The 18,788-nt window shown below is 36.3% G+C and overlaps 2 protein-coding genes across 2 annotated transcripts; one reads left to right on the top strand and one right to left on the bottom strand.

Annotated features, from left to right (window-relative positions):
- Positions 1-326: 326 nt before the first annotated feature.
- On the bottom strand, positions 327-13,532 carry LOC144437525 (negative elongation factor D-like). Its single transcript, XM_078126468.1, has 15 exons — positions 13,408-13,532; positions 12,642-12,769; positions 11,483-11,592; positions 10,778-10,887; positions 9,620-9,727; positions 8,785-8,934; positions 8,153-8,283; positions 7,485-7,605; positions 5,347-5,526; positions 4,802-4,941; positions 4,316-4,430; positions 3,642-3,737; positions 2,402-2,542; positions 1,579-1,708; positions 327-817 (listed from the first exon to the last, which is right to left on the bottom strand). Exons 1-15 carry the CDS (start codon positions 13,453-13,455, stop codon positions 783-785), a joined length of 1,743 nt encoding a protein of 580 aa, XP_077982594.1. The 5' UTR covers positions 13,456-13,532; the 3' UTR covers positions 327-782.
- A 135-nt stretch (positions 13,533-13,667) lies between these two features.
- LOC144437259 (small nuclear ribonucleoprotein-associated protein B-like) lies at positions 13,668-18,282 on the top strand. The gene is made up of 6 exons (XM_078126161.1): positions 13,668-13,777; positions 14,713-14,976; positions 15,787-15,970; positions 16,422-16,478; positions 17,085-17,216; positions 17,497-18,282. Exons 1-6 carry the CDS (start codon positions 13,775-13,777, stop codon positions 17,535-17,537), a joined length of 681 nt encoding a protein of 226 aa, XP_077982287.1. The 5' UTR covers positions 13,668-13,774; the 3' UTR covers positions 17,538-18,282.
- Positions 18,283-18,788: the final 506 nt, after the last annotated feature.

The raw sequence follows: 18,788 nt of genomic DNA, 5'->3' as shown, positions 1-18,788 counted from the left end.
TGTAAGTTTACGGACCAAGCTTTCAGAGACGCCTCCCTACTGAGACTATAATTAAACCAATATCCATTCAATAGCTTATCACTGTTGTATCAACATATCATGACACTAGTTTTAGTTTGTGTCTAGCGTTGTGAAGCAAAACCTTCATTACCAGAGTAATAATATATGGTATATAATATACAGTAATAAAATATGGCACGAAAAAATGTTGTTTGGCAGAGAAATAGAAATAACGCTATTTAATTCTATAGCTCTACTGATAGGATTATAGTAATAGTAATATTAAAACCAAGACCATAGGATTCAAACATTGGGGTAATAGATATACTACAGATACTTTTCTATACAAAAATAACATAACATACACAGAGTTTTTTAAAATATTGTTTATGGGTTTGTCAGTTTTAGCAGTTTAGGTATAGAGTCAGCTAGGACACTTCACGAAAATTGCTTCATGTCCTTGAAGCATGTGTACGACACAGGGCCCAACCAGCCAAATATACAAACAACTTTGCATTGTAAAGCAAATATTAAACGCACGCCCAATAAATCTGACCAGGTCCACCTCCATTGCAAGACATATTTTGGCAATACCCAACATATTGAGTCCAATGTTATCCATTCTAACATTCTGTAAAACTACTAGTAATGTGTTGTGTTGTGTTAGATGGTTAGTCCCATTATCTACTGGATTAGATTGATTTGGTTCCATAGCTGTGAATTGATCCAATGGCAGTATACTGATATATATACATATACAGACTGGTCACATGAACTCCGCTTCAGTTCATCATGATGAAATTGGTTTTGCAATGTACTGTGGAAGAAAAAACTTGCATTAAAAATAAAGGAAAATATTTAACTGTGAAATACACAATACTATGCAGTGTTCACTGGACCCCAGTCATCATAGTGAAATGTAAACACTATGCAGTGTTCATTGGACCCAGTACAACTCACAGTGAAATGCGAACACTATACAGCGTTTGCTGGACCCCAGTAATCACAGTGAAATGTGAACACAATACAGTGTTCATTGGACCCAGTATAAATCACAGTGAAATGTACGCAATGCAGTGTTCACTGGACCCCAGTAATCACAGTAAAATGTACACAATGCAGTGTTCACTGGACCCCAGTAATCACAGTAAAATGTACACAATGCAGTGTTCACTGGACCCCAGTAATCACAGTGAAATGTGAACACAATACAGTGTTCATTGGACCCAGTATAAATCACAGTGAAATGTACGCAATACAGTGTTCACTGGACCCCATTAATCACAGTGAAATGTACGCAATACAGTGTTCACTGGACCCAGTAATCACAGTGGCATCATGTACACGATATAGTGCTCACTGACCCCAGTTAACAGTGAAACGTACACAATGCAGTGTTCACTGAACCCCAGTAATCACAGTGAAATGTAAACACACTGTAGTGTTTACTGGTCCATAGTGTCCCTCATTCAAATGACAGTCTATTCCTACCAAAGGTAAGGTAAGGTAATTTGCAACAGCTGATAAACCTGAAACAATGAATCTTCTATTATATTTCCTTGGAATAAGACATCTTACCTATGAAATCTGAGACTGGATCTTTACCATCTTCACTACGTAGTGTACCAGTAATGTCTTCATTTTCAATAATTGGTAAAAATAATTGTACAAACTCTGACGTATACGGAGGAGCTATCATCTCAAGAACCTGACAGGGGGAGAAACGGGGTAAATATACTTTGAAACAAACAAAAGCTCTCGTAGTACATGAGAGATAGAGCAACATGGACATTGTAGCTAATGGATCGCAAACCATCTTCATCCTGAATTCGCCCAGGAAGTTCCTGTCAGAGCGAAATGTTCAAAGTTGTTCACTTGTCATATTTATTGTCTGTGTGTACAAGTGAACACCTGTTGAATCCCAGGTGATTCCACATTGACCAATCAGAACTGAAGTTCCTAAACTTTAGAGATGCATACATTAGATAAATTATGCTTTGGATTTTTTTTTATGAAGCATAAGTGGATGATCTGTTCTTGTTCAGGCAAACTTTCAAAGTTGTGCACCGCTCAAATCTTTTGCATATAACACTGTACACCTGTTGAACCCCAGGTGGTGATTTCATATTGACCAATCAAAGATGGAGTTCCTCAACTTTGAAGATGCATAGAACCTCTTCATTAAACATATGTGGATGGTCAATGTATATATTAGTGTACACCAGTTTTAGCCCAGGTGATACTGTATTGACCAATCACAGTATAGATTGTATGTATATATTAGTGTACACCTGTTTTAGCCCAGGTGATACCGTCTTGACCAATCATCACACAACATAGATGTTTGATGTCACATACTAAATTACCACATTCCACTTTCATTTGAGATGATCAAACTCACCTCTGTAACAAAGTGCCGTATAAGTGATATATCCGTGTCCTGTTTATCAACACATTTCTTGATATACTGAATAATTGGTACCACGTAATTCCTACTAAGTAAATGTACCATTCTATCTAGCAGTGTCTTCTTTAATTCTAACTGTGAAAAAAAAAACAGGAAACAAAGTATAATTCTGGTTTGTGTATATCTTGATATTTTTTTCTGCCAAGCTATGGGATGTTTTGGGCCTTCTTTTTCCTTCCTGAAATAGAGTTTTCTAATAATACTACTAATAATTATATTTCACATCACATGGTTAGAGGTAAGTTTATAGACGTACAGTTTTTTTCTGTCGATTTGTTTCTGAAGAACAATTACCAACTCTCACCTGGTAATATCTTTGAATATCATAATGTTGGATTTTCAAAAATAAAGTTCAAAAGTATCAAATACATGCACAGCTTATAATAAGCAAATTATTTTCTAATATACAATTAGGTATGAATTTTTAAACTCAGATGACTGTTTATGATGTCATAACAGAAGTATACAACAATCCAAAACATCATGAAGATTAGGACAGCAGATTTCAATGTAAAAAACAGAAAGAGGCAAGTTTTTTGTGTAAAACACAGTGACATTACATTATCTATAATTATATTATAGCATTACCAATTCCAGTGAATTTTGTGACGTCATCGCTGTACATTATTACTGATAATGTACTCCGTTATTGGGCATCGCGGCCCCGGGAGGAGCATAACAATACAAGCTTATTTGTTCTGTTTCTTCATACGACTAGGTATTTTTTCGAAATGTATGTTGTTACTTATGATTGTCATTTCCACTGTTTAAAAATACAACGCATTCATGAAACAAATTTGTGTTCACAGCAGTTCATTGAAGTGTATGTGTGTGTACGCGTACGTGTACGTGCGTACGTGTACGTACGTACGTGAGTCGTTATGATTAGTATTCAGCTTCCGGGCCGAACATGGCAGACGATGTTCAGCGCTGTGTATATTATACATTGTTTTGCGTTTCTCGGTCTACAAATTCACTGGAATTGGCAAAACTATAAAATAATAACAATAATGTACGCCCTTCCAGTCCATAATGGACTCAAGCAAACTTTGTACTCCATAATGGGCTCGGCTGTCGCCTCGCCCATTATGTCATTCAAAGTTTGCTTTCGTCCATTATGGGCTGGGAGGGCGTACATTATTGTTTAATTATACTAGAAAGATATGTTTCCTACCTGTACTAACACATCTAAATCTGGATAAACTTTTTCAAACAAATCTATAAGTAACTGTAACACACTGGCATGGTACAATGGATGACAACTACTAATCTGAAAACAGGAAATAAATGAACACAGGGTCAGAGGTCATCACATATAAGGTCATAGGTCGTCTGAAAACCAGAATATATATTGAAAATGGGGTCAGAGGTCATTGCAAAATTTGCATACACAAATTTAGAAATGAGGTAAGGAGTCATCTCTGGAGAAAGCACAAAGTTGAACATGAAGTCAGAGGTCAAAGGTCACTGAGGTCATAGGTCACTGCAAGAGAATCCAAACTTTTGAGTCAAGATATTTCTAATACACTTTATAAGCTAGCTGTGCCGGGAAAGCCAATAAAGTTTCAAATTAATGTAATATACTTCATTCACTTTGAAGATCTACCCAGACAGATTCTTATTTCATACAACACATGCCCCATACATACAAGTATAAATTTACATACATGTCAAGAATCTGTAAATCGGAGAAACATTGACAACAAAAGTTATGTATCACCCTCCTGTATTTGCTAACATGTGCATGAGAGTGTTTGACTGAACTGTGTTTGAAAAAGAAACGGTTCTATATTGGATAGGTGTTGAGAGTTTATACAATTACTCCATATCGAAATGATGGCAACATACCTCGTCTAAGAGTGCTAGATGTAACGGTGTATGATCTGTTAACCTTTGAAAGTAACTAGGTTCTGATACAGTCTGTGCTATCCAGAATAGAACTCCTACACCCACTATCGGATACCTGAAGTAGGAGGAAGAGAAACATTGGTTACTGTACAATCACTCTTGACAACAAGTCTTCATTGAAGACATATCCCCCACCTTCATGTATTCACTTTTAGTCAAGATAAACATAAGAGGATACAAATAATTGTGTAGTACACTTCTCAGAACATTTCCTGCAAGGTACGACACAACGATGACATTTGACCTTTTTCAGTCAATCTCAAAATTATGACATACCGATAATGTCTCTGAAACACGGGTATAACATTTCTAAGTCTTTTATATCATGCCAGAAATCAAAACTATACAACAGAGTAAATAAAAGATTTATTGTAACTTATAAATAAATAAAAACAACAGAAATCAAAGTGTGACATATCTTCTTACCGTATACACTGATAGAGGACTTGTGTTTCAGCAACTAATTCTGTGGCTCCCTTTCTCTCATTAGAACATATATTATGAACTCTTTCTAGTGCCTGGGATGTGGCCTTCACTTCATCTTTGTTTATTGACAGTCTCTGACCCTGTACATAGAGGGGGGGGGGGGTCAAAGGTCAAACATTATATTCACTAGAAACATATATATGGAGGAAACTGAAAATAAACTGTGAAGTGAATGCAGTATACGCCTTAGATATAAAAAGTCCTACTTTGTTCAAGAACTTGTTCTCAGTAAAAATCAAGAAAAAAAGAGCTGGGGTCATCATCCAAAATGAAAAATATTCAATGAATACTGTATTCTCGCTATGGGAAAAATACAAATTACAAAAAATTACGAAAAAATCAAAAAAAAATCAAAAAGAAAATCAAAAGATTGTGGGTTTCAGACTTTCTTTTAAATATGGTGAGTTTCCAATTTCTTTTCAGATTTCAAAATGCCCAGCAACAATCATTATCCTGTATAATATTTTACAACAAAAGTGACTAACCTGTTGCCAAGACTCGTGTACACTGACAGCATAGGCCAGAACAAAGACATATTTGTGTTTGTGTTCTTGGTGCAATTTTGTTCCGGGTTTGAAGAAAGTTTGGACAAATATTTCTAAGAGTTGTGGTATTCTTATTAATTCTACTGGTGGAGGATCAGGACTGCTGTACATCTTGAATAACTGTTGAAGAAAAAACCCCCAAAAACATGTGACTTGTAAGTATAAATGGGTGAATGGTTGTTGTGATAAATGAACATGTATGGCACAATACGCCATATTGCAGTTACTGAAGGTCGGGCCATTTCTCAGGTAACCACCACAAGAGGGCGCACCAGATTTGGGAAAATGAGGGCTACCATTTTTGTCATGGCCACTTGTTATATAGCAATGTATGAAGCAGTGAATGAAATGGGTTTGAGAGCACTCTGTGGGTTCTTAAAAGAGCATTATAGGAGTGGTTTTAGGCAAGTTTTGATTACTGGTAGTCGATACTATAAAACAGTATGGTGGGAACAACATAGAAAATAAGTAGTAACTTCATATTTGCTACAATTACTCCACTAATCTGACCCTCACCAAATGGTTTGCAAACAGCACTCCTAGTGGCCAACCCAGGAGATGTTTTATCTTTCCTATAACTGGAACATGGCATATTCAGAAAGCAAGATACGTTGATCCCTGCTTACTAATTGATAACACCCAAGTAAAACGGTAAAGGACCACAATCATTTTAGCATTCATATCTATATAATATAATAATGGTTTATTGCTTCTTAAGGCCTCCAGCCCATATCGCAAAAAAAATTTACAGTACTAGATTACAAAATCTCACGGAAGTGTACAGAAAACAAATTAGCAGAATTCCTTTCTTAAAATATCTGCTCTATATACATACGCAGCTAGGTTTAGAATTACTGGACCTTTGTTTGACGACATAAGTGAATAAAACTTTTCAATAGTAGGATTTACATATGACCATTCTGGTAAGTACTTTTGTCTGAGATTTTGGTACAGGGGACAAACTAAAGTCAAATGGTATTCATCTTCAATATTTGTTGACATACATATTTTACAAGTGCGATCTTCGAGATCAATACCCAAAGCACGGCCCTTTTCCACAGCCAGTTCGAGACCAGAATTCATATCAGGTGTAACAGAAGACGGTTTCAATTGAAATTGTAATTGAAACTATGAAATGTTGTCTTTCTGCTAAAATGCTTTTGTTCAAAGAATTGAAAATAAACATATGCATAGTAGTTTGTTTGTAGTATGTAAAGGTTGGTTTACATTCATGTAGCTTGGGGATTCACAAACCATAGTGGTGGCATCATGTTAATGAGAAGACACTTGTCTGATGGTATACTTTGATTTTCTTTCACAAAGGCTACATAACCTAGAGACGGAGGGTGATACAAACATAGAGACGGAGGGTGATACAAACCTAGGGACGGACAGTGATACAAACCTAGAGACAGAGGGTGATACAAACCTAGAGACGGAGGGTGATACAAACCTAGAGACAGAGGGTGATACAAACCTAGAGACGAAGGGTGATACAAACCTAGGGACGGACAGTGATACAAACCCAGAGACGGAGGGTGATACAAACCTAGAGACAGAGGGTGATACAAACCTAGAGACAAAGGGTGATACACAAACCTAGAGACAGAGGGTGATACAAACCTAGAGACGGAGGGTGATACAAATCTAGAGACGGAGGGTGATACAAACCTAGAGACAAAGGGTGATACAAACCTAGAGACAGAGGGTGATACAAACCTCGAGACAGAGGGTGATACAAACCTAGAGACAGAGGGTGATACAAACTTCAAGACACATGTGACATCTTATGAGGCACACAAGTCCGTTAGGTGACGTAATCGAAACACAGTAGTGTGTCATTCTGTTGACAAATACTGTTGTACTTTGTCAAAAGTTTCAGGTATTAATTCTCACTCTTGTGTTTGGAACAAAATGTTATCTTTGTCTATGTTGGTGAAATCTTATGACATTTCACCAATACTGACAAACCTTCATGTAAAATCTCTCTACATGCAAGGTCCTATAAGGAAGTATTTCCAATGACATTTAATCATGAAAATGTATGATTCTTCAGTAACATACACCATTATACTTACAACAGTAATATCAGCTGGGTTGAGTGCACTCCTAGACAACATAGAACCTATTGCCTGACAAGCTCTAGGATACAAAGCTGCACTGGTTAATGCTAAACTCAGACCACTCACGTCATAAGTCCTGATATGTAAGAAAAAGAATCATTACATTTTGGAAGATATGAAAAACACCAACATTTGAAAAGTGAAAAGTATTGATTGGGCTTTAATATCATTAATACCATGTTGCCCCTGGCAACTGATCAATGTACTTATTACAATACAGTACTGAAAATACAGGGGTTACATGCTAAACTTTACAAAGGCTATACAGGACAAGCATGTCATTTTCAGCAAGACTATGCTATAGTGTGTAGTTTATATACTCTTTGTACTAACTACTTACATTCAGTGCATGCAAATATTAATTTTTTGTACTTCATGCTTTGTGATGGAGAAAGACAATTAATATTATACAATATGAACTGACCACACTGTAACATCTCATCACTAGACTGTACTACATAACGACGCATGATAGCTTTCCGACCTTTTACTTTTCTCTACATTAATAGTAGTCTCATATCTCTCAATGTGCCATTTACTGGCAATGTCGACAAAATCATCATTACAGTTTCTTTTAGATGTCTAGGTTGTGCCACTAGAGGGCGCTATACATATGTATTTACTTTTCTGTAGCTGATTTCTGCAGTTCTTCCGTTAGTCTTCTGATGACAGATGCAGCTTGTTGATCCAATCCCAAAACTTGTAGAAGTGTTTGTACAAACAAGTAGGTATGTTCTCCATGACAAACCATTTTCTGGGGGAAAAAAAACCATTGAAAACACTTGAGAATAGACTGGATTCAGATAGAAGCTTTAACTTCAAAAATTCTTTTTACACCATGTAGAGTACTAGTATATTATGGGCAATTGGCCTTTCCAAAATTTGCCATGGTGGTGCTCTACTTCCTGTCTGTGTGTACCTAGAGGGTATACATGGTATAGGTTACTTGGTTAATCATAGCGCACTGCTGCTTTACTCGATGTCTGAACAATACGAAAAACATCCCTGATTTACACTTCTACAGAATACAAGGGACAAAGCCCATAAGAAAAGCTACTATGAGGTGATGATACCCCCAATTTGAGCGAGGGCGCTGTATTCTCAATTTCCTGTTTGCAGTCTGGAATGACCTATTCGCACATTACAGTTTAATGGTAATATGACCAGGTTTTTCGTTGTGAAAAGGCACAAAAGCTCTGAAATTTACAAAATAGCTTACTGATATTAATTTTTTGTTATCAGGACAGGCACTTACAGTAAACTCTGGTAGCTGTTTTTCAAATTCCTCAGTCCCTTCTAGTAACTTAGACACTGAAGTCCTCAACACTCTGGAGAAAATCTCTATTTGGTGACAAGCAGTTGATATGTTGGTGATTTCACCTTGGTAGCCTGCATCAGATATCAACTGAAATGAGAAAAAGTAAATAATTTCACTCAACATACATACATGAAACTCACTGTCATAAACTCTGATTTCCCTAATGAAATGATCTGATTTGATAGTCCCAGTGTCCAAGAAACTTTCTTTGAATCATGACTTTGGATTTCATTTCTTGGATTTTATTTACTACATTGATAGGGGAAGTTCAGAATTTAACGATAATTGAATTGAATTGTTTATTCATCAGATGCAAAAGAGAATAACGTTTTTATGTATATTTCAAAAGGAGGTTACACAAAATGTTACACACTTTGGGGTATGTTTTTCGGCCAATTGTTCTACAGTGGGGTGTACATACTGTATACTTTACATGAAAATGGGGTATGCTTGCCCGAATCCCCATTTACAAAACACTTCCCAAGCCTGACAAGGTAAAAGCCTACCATGGCAAATTTACAATAAACTTCTGATTTTACCCCATCCTTCATGGTATTAAATACTGCAAATGACTACTACCATTCCTGTGGGTCTTACTAAAAGATGCATGGTTGACAATGAGGTATAGCTTTTTTTGTCAAAATAGATGATAAGGTAAGAGATTGGGGGTAGGGGTAGGGTTGACACACTCCTACAAAGACTAACCACAGGCCCCCCCCCCCCCCCCCCCCCCCCCCCCCATTATTCTCCCCAAGCTATAATATTACTATACCTTAATTGTGAAATTCAACATCAGACATTCTGGATACTCTTCTGCAAGTTTGTAAAATAGCGCCCTCCATGTTGAATGTTGGATCATGTTTTCTAGCCATGCTGGGGTCTGTCAATAGATCAGACACAAGGATGACATACTTACTACCTGTGATTAATACATGTCATCTATAACTTACCTTTGCCTTTCTTTCTGTCATAATACTCCCAATATGGGCACAAGCAAGGCCTAAACTTCTCAAAATGAAAATGATGAAGAGAAAACCAGACATACTAATGCAATGATCAAAGAAAGGCTGCCTGATGGTGAACATCCAGTAGCATTTCATTCAATTAGCACTGATGACACATAAATATTCAAATGACTATTTTTCCACAAATCAACCCTAACCTTGGTGAATGGCACCACTCATATGAAAGCTGAGATGGTCAGGTATCTAAATCCAGTGGAAACTCAAATTTGAAAATTTGGCCCATAAGGTCCCTTTTGTCATCTGATGGCTAAATTTAGCAAATGACACATTTCTCAAACAACAAAAGTTACATGGAAACAACTGTTCATATTACAGAGGTACAATATACATACATATGTTAAATATTAATACAGGAGTATTATCCATATTATCAAATTCTGATTAACATTCTATACCATCTCTTAGCAAACACATGTTCTTATTCCAGAGGTACATATATGTGTATTTGTATTACAGGAGTGTTCATAGCAACGAATTCGGATTAAAGTGGCCATACGGATGAGGATTGGGTATTTATTTTGGATTTTTAATTTATAAAAACACTTTTATGTCAAGTCCTTTTATGTCAACTAAATACTGTAAACCTGGAAATGTTCGCGTATGATTTATTTTCGCTAATTTCGCTACAAAACAAAAACGTGAAAATTTCTGCATAATGCAATGTACCAGTATGGTTATTAGTGAAAATTAATCTTTGTGAACTACATGAAGACTGTAAAATCGCAAAATTTTCTAGTCGTGAAAATATGCAGGTTTACAGTAAATTGCAAGAGATTAATAAATGTGTAAAATCTTTGTTATTATGTACGTACAATAGCAAACTTTTAACAGCTTTTTTGCAGAGTTACAAACACAGACTTTGTCAATGTTGTTTCACATTGATTAGTATTAATATTCTACATTACCTCTCCTTCATCGCTGAATATAGAGTCAGCTTTCTTGGGGTCAAAATGTTTCAGAATGAGTCCTTTCATATGATTCTCCACCATCTGTTGTACCTCGGCAGCATTCACACCTTTATACAGATAGTAAACAAGTAAAAAAAAAAAAAAATAAATAAATAAATAAAATAATTCAAAATGATAAATAGTTATATCTATAAATTGATGGTTACTATTAATTAGACTATGCAGTACTCTCCTGAGAAAATCATACAGAAGTTAATTTGCATGACAAAATGACAGTTACTAGTATGTTATGTTATGTTATGTTATGTTAAGTTATGTTATGTTATGTTATGTCATGTCATTACTGTTCACTGTTATGAAATCATAGGGTAGACCCTTCCACTCTATAAAGAACTATATTATGGTCATACTGTTTTTCCATTGTTTCCTTTCACTAAGATAAAAACAAAAAATTCCCTTGTAAGTCTTTTCTCTTTGCTTAATGGAGATTGTTGCTAAATGTATGCCTTTAGTACACTATTATCCTTTTTGAAATACTACAATGATGAGCTGTTTCTCAATATTTCTTCATTGCAAGTGAATATTACATGCTTCTGCTACGTAAAACATAAAGTTTGAAAGTTACAGTCAGTGGTGGTAATGTTGACGGCTACTGTCCACTAAATATTGTCTGAATGTGTACTTATGATTTTTGGTATTTACCTGTTGATATAAGCCACTCAGCAAATAAGTTGACAGTCTGAGCTACAGCTGAGTAATTCTCTGATAAAAGTTCTACAACTTGTTCTGGTGCCCCACCAGCTCTAAAGTACCTACATGTACCATTAAAAAAGATAAATCATAATTATAATAAGGAATTGCACTATACAATAACTACAAAGTACACATTTCTCAAATTTTGTCAAAGAAAAGATATGTTGGTAAATATCGTATAAGGCCAAAAAAAAAAAAAGAATTGTCTCTGATCAGGACATTTAGTCTAAAGTGGTGTGACGACACAATTTTTTTTTTAAATTCTCAACAAACCTGTCACTCACTCAATCTATTTAAATATATTTATGACAGTTACTGTTCTTTTTATTTAGTACTGTAGAGCAAGTGTATATGTGGAGCAGATGTCATTTGCTTGTTTATGATTAGCTCTGCAGTTTTCTTCACTGAAGAAGGGAGAGTTATTTTTGTGTGTCTCCCCAGATCTGCAAACTGCATGGGCTGAACAAATACGGGGAAAAAAGATGTGTGCAGAAACAATTTTTTTTTTTCGAAATGTTTTCTTTTTTTTCAGTATTCAAGTAAATGGTTTTATTTCAGGTTTATTGTCAGAAATATTATTCTGGGCAGCATTAATTTCAAAATTGTAAGAGACACATATGCAAAGTATCGCTAAAATTATCCAACATATCAAAGTAATGTTGCATTTTCAAGAATATTCAGTCATCACAGATATTCCTTTTAACTTTAGATGTGCAGGGGTGAACAAATCATTATGAAAACTGGTGGTCCACAGACCAGTGCCTTAAAAAATCCAGTGGTCCTGCTGAAAGAATTAGTGGTCCCAGGTCCCGCTAACGTGAAACATTAAATCTTACCTATGAATCTGTATATTCAGACGACTTTTTAACATCGTTATTAACAGTAAGGTACTGGTTTGACGGACCAGACAAGGTAAAATTTGTGTGGTCCGCCCAAAAAATTGTTAGTCCTGGACCCAGGACCAGTGGATTTCTGCCATTTTGAATGAAACAACTGCAGCAGCAGCAGCAGCAACAACAACAACAACAACAGCAACAGCAGCAACAACAACAACAACAAAACTAACAACAACGAATCTTTTTAGTCTAGTGGTATGTCAAAGTGTTACCTTTGTAAGTCTTTGAAGACTTCTGGTTCCATAATGTAATCTTTTCTGGAGAAATTGACCAAGCATTCAGACTGTACAGCTGCATCATCTGGTTCCTGGTCATTGTCATCCAAGAAATGGCCAGAGTTCTGTCAATACAAAGAATTCTAAATTAATATAACAACGGAAATTCCTCCTTTATCAAAACTTTATTAATAACCTCTTCATTGTTTTTGTTAAAGTGGCCATATGGATGAGCATTTGGGTATTCATTTTGGATTTTTACATGTAATTTATAAAATAATTTTATCATGGCTTCCTACTGTTTGCTTTTTTCTGTTCAAATAGAGATAAGTGGAGGTTTGGCTGTATATGTGCATGTATAATATACATATGTGTGTGTGTGTGTGTGTGAATGTGTATGCAATGGGGTTGTGGAGGATTGGCGAGTAAATGGGGACTTGGGCCGAGAGTGTTGTCAGACTCAAGGGTAAACAACATCATGGAACTCTGCTGCACCTATATGTAACTCGTAATTACAGAGCCGGGGAATTATTCCACAGTTTCCACAAATTAACAAAACCAAGCTGTTTTCAACTCTCAATTATATTAATCTTTACTCAGCATACTTCAATTACATCACAAACGTCACAACATTGGCACACTGCAGAGTTCATCCATGGAGGTACACTATAATGTAAACAGCTGCTGAACGTAATGCACGTGGGTTTTCCTCGAAATACTTAATCTTGAATGAAAATGTTTGAAATTGGACGTAGTTACTCACTGATAATTCGTCTTCCCAGCCTCCATATTCGTTCTCGTAATCGTCCATACTTCCTATTGATCTATAAAAGAGAAAAATCTTCGTCAAAAACAAAAGCTAGCGCCACTTCTTCCATTTCTCCCATAGATTTGCTTCCGGGTGAAAGATCACCAATAGCCAATCAAAACAGTGGTAATGGATGTTCTTTGGTTTGCACTAATTCTAACCTTATCCGCCATTGGTTAAATATTTCAACACGCCCTCTACGTAGACGCTTGGAACGTAAGAGTAGCGTCGTGGTTGCCATTTTGCGGAAAGTGTAGTATCGGAGTTGGCTGATCATCCTTTTTTTCTATCTGTGTAATCCGCCGTCAGATAATCTGCAATCATGGTAAGTCTAATGGCAAAATCTTCTCCTTATAATTGCAATTCTAATTGTGCAGAGATTTTTGATGTAGATGAAAAGTAAAAGTCAATAACTTAGTTGGAAACTTTCAAGTTTCAGAAATCATGCTTTGTCCAACACAACAATCAATGGCTTCGTACTTGAAACGATGGCTGGGCATTCAGTGCTTGCTTGCTTGGTTATTCGCGATGGATGTATTTATATACCTGTCGTCCATTTCTGCGACGACATTGTAATATCTGTAGTAGTATTATGGTGGCTCCTAACGCTAATGTTTGTAAACAATGATCGTCGAATTGGTACATTGATGATTGGTACGAATTATTCAACTTCAAGACTACCTTCACCGGTGGCTGTTTGAATTTGTAAACCACCCAAACAATCAACTCTTGGACCCCGTATGAACCGTGATGGTTTGTTAATTCTTGTTTGACGGCAGCATTTATTGTTTATCGCCTAGCAATACCAACAATACTCTTGCATAAAATCAACATTTGGAAATTTGAGATTGGAAATATTGGTCAGTGAAAAACCATTCCTGTCATATTTTTGTTCCTATCTGATACAAGGATTTTGTTTACTAAATTTTGAAACTTATGCCACACAAAAGATGCATTTTCTCTCAAAATTTTATGTTTTCAAATTGTGTACATATATATCTGCAAGACTGGTTTTATGAGCAGGCACACAGTTTTACAATTAACGAGTGTTAGCATAGTCTGGATGCCAACATGGTTTCTAACTAAACTACTGGAGGTGTAAATGGTAACAATATTTTACAGGAACTAGACTAGTGTTAGTATACCAGGTTTAATGGTGTTCCCATAACCAGGTACTTAAAATCATTCACTGTAGCCCAACAGGATTTTGGATTACAGTGGCAATCTGTTATCTAACAATTGTGTCACTTTCCATTGCAGACGGTCGGAAAGAGCTCCAAGATGCTCCAGCACATCAACTACAGGATGCGAATTAGCATTCAAGATGGCCGCATCTTTATAGGAACTTTCTTAGCATTTGACAAACACATGAACCTCATCTTGGGAGACTGTGAAGAATTCAGAAAAATACGACCCAAGAACACAAGGCAGCCAGAAAGAGAAGAAAAAAGAGTTCTCGGACTTGTTTTATTACGAGGTGAACATTTAGTTTCAATGACAGTGGAAGGGCCACCAGTACAAAGTGTAAGTATCCCGAACGGCAAGACTGTAGAACAGTGGACTGATTGAAATAAGTACACATTCGTATTCAACCTAGGGAGCTACTTTGTGGGGTTAAGTTATGGTTAGGCTCCCTAACATAACATAATATGATTTGCATTACCCACCATGAATGGCCACTTTTCTACTCTTGCCCAGAATGTCTAATTTTGAACCTTCACTGTAAAAGTTTGACTTAGATGGCTGCAAAATATTGTATTATCCAACCAGTTTCAGATACAGGTTAACCAGTTTTGCAAGGCATTGGTTCTGTAAATATATAAAAGCTACCCCAGCATACCCAAACTATTAAATCAAAGTGTTGTGCGAGAGTTGACATGGAGAAAACCTCTGTCCAAATAGAGGTTTGCATGATTTGCAAAATAATTTTTCATCCAGTGAACTCTTCATGCAGATAAGCCAAATTTACCACAGCAATTCATACTTGGATTTAGGGTATATTATGCCATTTTGCTCAGTTTGTTTGCCAAAGTTTTGAAACACTTTTACAGAAAGTGAAGATGGGGAGAGGTTCTGATAAAATCAATCAAGGCAATGAACAATTGCAAAAAAGTAGTTGGTTAATACTGAACCGCGAGAAAATGTTTTTGTAAGCTAAGCAATTCTATACCCTTGTAGCATACAATCATTTTCCAGTTCTTGTGTCAATGACCTACACCATACTGGCTTTCTTGTCAATTTATAATCCAAGATTGGTCTTCCTGAAATCAAATGTTTGCAATCGTCATAAATTGAAATAAGTAACCATCGATAATTCTCTGTGGTTGTTTGTAGGAGGGATTACCAAGAGTACCAATTCCAGGGGCAGGCCCAGGACCTGGAATGGGAAGGGCTGCAGGTAGAGGTGTACCAGCTGCACCGGCAGCATCAGCTCCAGCTGGTCTGACAGGACCAGTTAGGGGTATCGGAGGACCATCACAACAAGTTATGACACCACAGGGAAGAGGAGCTGCAGTTTGTAAGTAACATCACTAATTCCACATTGTGTTGTAACTACAGGCACTTTACAGATTGACATATCATTTGTGGGTGTGTAGTGAACAACAACAACAACAGCAACAACAAGTTGTTGAGATTAGCAGAGCACCCACCATCCACTCTTCCCATTTGACTGGTTTTATTTGTCTTAGATAAATCTACAAGGTTTGAAACTTTTGAAATGTACTTTAGAGTAAAATTAAAACATGTACACGTTGTTTTCAAAATGAAGTGTAAAGCTGTTATACACCACATCAAGTATGTGAGATATAATGCTAAATGTATGGATACATACTTTGTACAAGTAATGATAGGCTGCATCTTCAAAAAGAGAAAAGTTGCGAACCAAACACTGCTCTGGTTAAAAACAAGTGTATAACATAATGGAAAGCAATAGATAGTGAAGTTAATTTCCTCTGATCTTTCTACAGCGGCGCCGCCACAGCAATATCCTCCACCAAGACCAGGTGGTCCAATGCCTAGACCAGGTAGGTGTTACTGAGGTGACATGTATAAGTGTATTCTGTGTTTAGTTTTCAGATACTATTCAGACATTTATCTCCAGTATCTTTGAAATATTGCAATGATAGCTTTTCTTTTTATTATAAATTCATAAGTGTATAAGGAAATAAAGTTGTACATCACAAAGGCAACACAAAAAATATACACAGCAGACACCAAAAAGTGGTGAGGAAATTAAAAAACACAAATTTAAAAAGAAGCCATATTTTGGTTGTCTTTGTGTTCTACAACTTTTTTTTTTCATTGTAAGCTTGAAACACCTGTCATTACTATTACTACAGTACAGGATATGTTTGTATGAATCATTCAGTGCTTTCAAGCTCTTCTGCCTCTTGGAGTCAGAGTTTCAAAAATTTTACTGTATTGCTGACAGAGATGGGAAGTGTAGAAGTTCAGGTGTAAATCGTGTTCACTGTATTGAGGTGTCCGACCATACCAATTATTAATTCCACTTCCATATTGTTGTGGTGTCCCTGTTTACTTTATAGATGGAGGACACTGCAATCTGAGCATTCGGTATTTGTTTGCAAGGTAGCTTGTACTTCATTGACATATTTTTCCCCTCATTTCAGGTCCAATGGGTGTAGGAAGGGGTGCTCCACCAGGCATGATGGGTCCACCACCTGGCATGAGAGGAATGGGTCCACCAGGCATGAGAGGTCCTATGATGGGAAATGTCAGGATGCCCCCTGGAATGATGAGAGGTGAGAATCAAGTGTTGTGTACACTGGGTCTATTTTACTACAGAAAATGTGCTATCGGCAATCTAAGAAGAAAACATTCTGTAACTTAGAAAATGTACGGTGAAGATTAACTTCCCAACATGTAATGTTCCATATCAACAACAGTCAGATGATAATAGTGGCTTAAATGTGACTTACCGAGAATGCTTATGAATTCCAAAATTTCCAGAATTTCAGTTGCTAAGCTATTTCTGATGTTTTGTGGCCTAATACATGTTCTGTACCTTTTTACTTTTGCCAGGTCCACCACCAGGAATGAGACCACCACCTGGTCCAAGATAGTTGTCGACTTCAACGTTATCCCAGTACACAGATGTAAATACACATTCAACACAAAGACAGGACTGGTTTGTTTTAAACATCCAAGACATATAAATGTCTTACAAACATTGGGTATATTTTCATAATATGTGCATGTACACGTCCATCATGACTATCATTAATCACGTCCTGGTATTTGTGTCAAGTTCATGGTGGACAAGTGATGTGACATTTTAGTAAAAGTGTTACCCAGTGGTAGTCTGTAATGTAAGTTGGTATATAATAATGTCATTGTCATTGTATGTCTGTCCACCTAGTGACAGTTTTTATGAATTCTTTTGTTTTCAAGATTTGCACATCAAGCAATCCCCCCTCCCCCAGAATTTTGACTTCAGATGACAATTTTCCCATAATATTCAACATTGAACTGCAACTTAATTTCAACCCATTTTCAAACACCAATCTCTTAAAGTGAAATTAAAACTCTTATCTAAATTTTCTCTCTTTTGTGGCATCAACTTGTTGGGCTGCTAACAATCAGATACTACACTACACTGTTGCCCAAGAGTTGCTTATGTGTGTAAACTTGAACAGAAATGAAATTGGTACTTATTGAATGTTAAAAAAAAAGAACAGATTCTCACACGTGGTTGTAGTTGAAAGGCCCGAGAGCAAAGGTGTACTTTTTAGTATTTTTCAGTTTCGTTTCTATGTTGTACGACATTGATACTAGTGCTGCCAAGTTTTATTTGGAAATAAAGATATTTTTTACCCAACTTTTGACTTCTGGAAATTGTTTCTGGTATATTCCCAGTCTTACTGATAATACAAAAAAGGGTAACACTGAAGTAAAGCACTTTGTGTATGTGCTACACTCACTCATTTATTGCATTCATATCAAGTCTAAAAGTATTCTGTTTTCAATTTGTTTATTTACAAGCCTAGCATGTGACCTTTGTAATATGGTCAATTAGCAAATGAAACAGTATACTTTTACACTTTATGTGGATGCTATAATGTAATTGTGGTATATAGAGAAAATGCTTCACTTTGGTGTTATGGGTTGTACTTGATATGGATGCTATAAATGTAATTGCGGTATATAGAGAAAATGCTTCATTTTGGTGTTATGGGTTGTACTTGATATGGATGCTATAAATGTAATTGTGGTATATAGAGAAAATGCTTCATTTTGGTGTTATGGGTTGTACTTGATATGGATGCTATAAATGTAATTGTGGTATATAGAGAAAATGCTTCACTTTGGTGTTA

Source organism: Glandiceps talaboti, chromosome 7 (genome assembly GCF_964340395.1).
Source record: "Glandiceps talaboti chromosome 7, keGlaTala1.1, whole genome shotgun sequence".
NCBI classification, from domain to species: Eukaryota; Metazoa; Hemichordata; class Enteropneusta; family Spengelidae; genus Glandiceps; species Glandiceps talaboti.
This window is presented reverse-complemented; position numbering and strand designations above follow the sequence as displayed.

Coding starts and splice junctions, on each gene's coding strand:
- LOC144437525 (XM_078126468.1), bottom strand. CDS start 13,455: ATGGACGATTACGAGAACGAATATGGAGGCTGGGAAGACGAATTATCA. Junction 5,527..7,484: donor ACCCAGCTGATATTACTGTT/GTAAGTATAATG, acceptor TTTCTTCAACAG/TTATTCAAGATGTACAGCAG. Junction 1,709..2,401: donor TACGGCACTTTGTTACAGAG/GTGAGTTTGATC, acceptor TCCCCCTGTCAG/GTTCTTGAGATGATAGCTCC.
- LOC144437259 (XM_078126161.1), top strand. Junction 14,977..15,786: donor AAGGGCCACCAGTACAAAGT/GTAAGTATCCCG, acceptor GGTTGTTTGTAG/GAGGGATTACCAAGAGTACC. Junction 16,479..17,084: donor TGGTCCAATGCCTAGACCAG/GTAGGTGTTACT, acceptor CCCTCATTTCAG/GTCCAATGGGTGTAGGAAGG.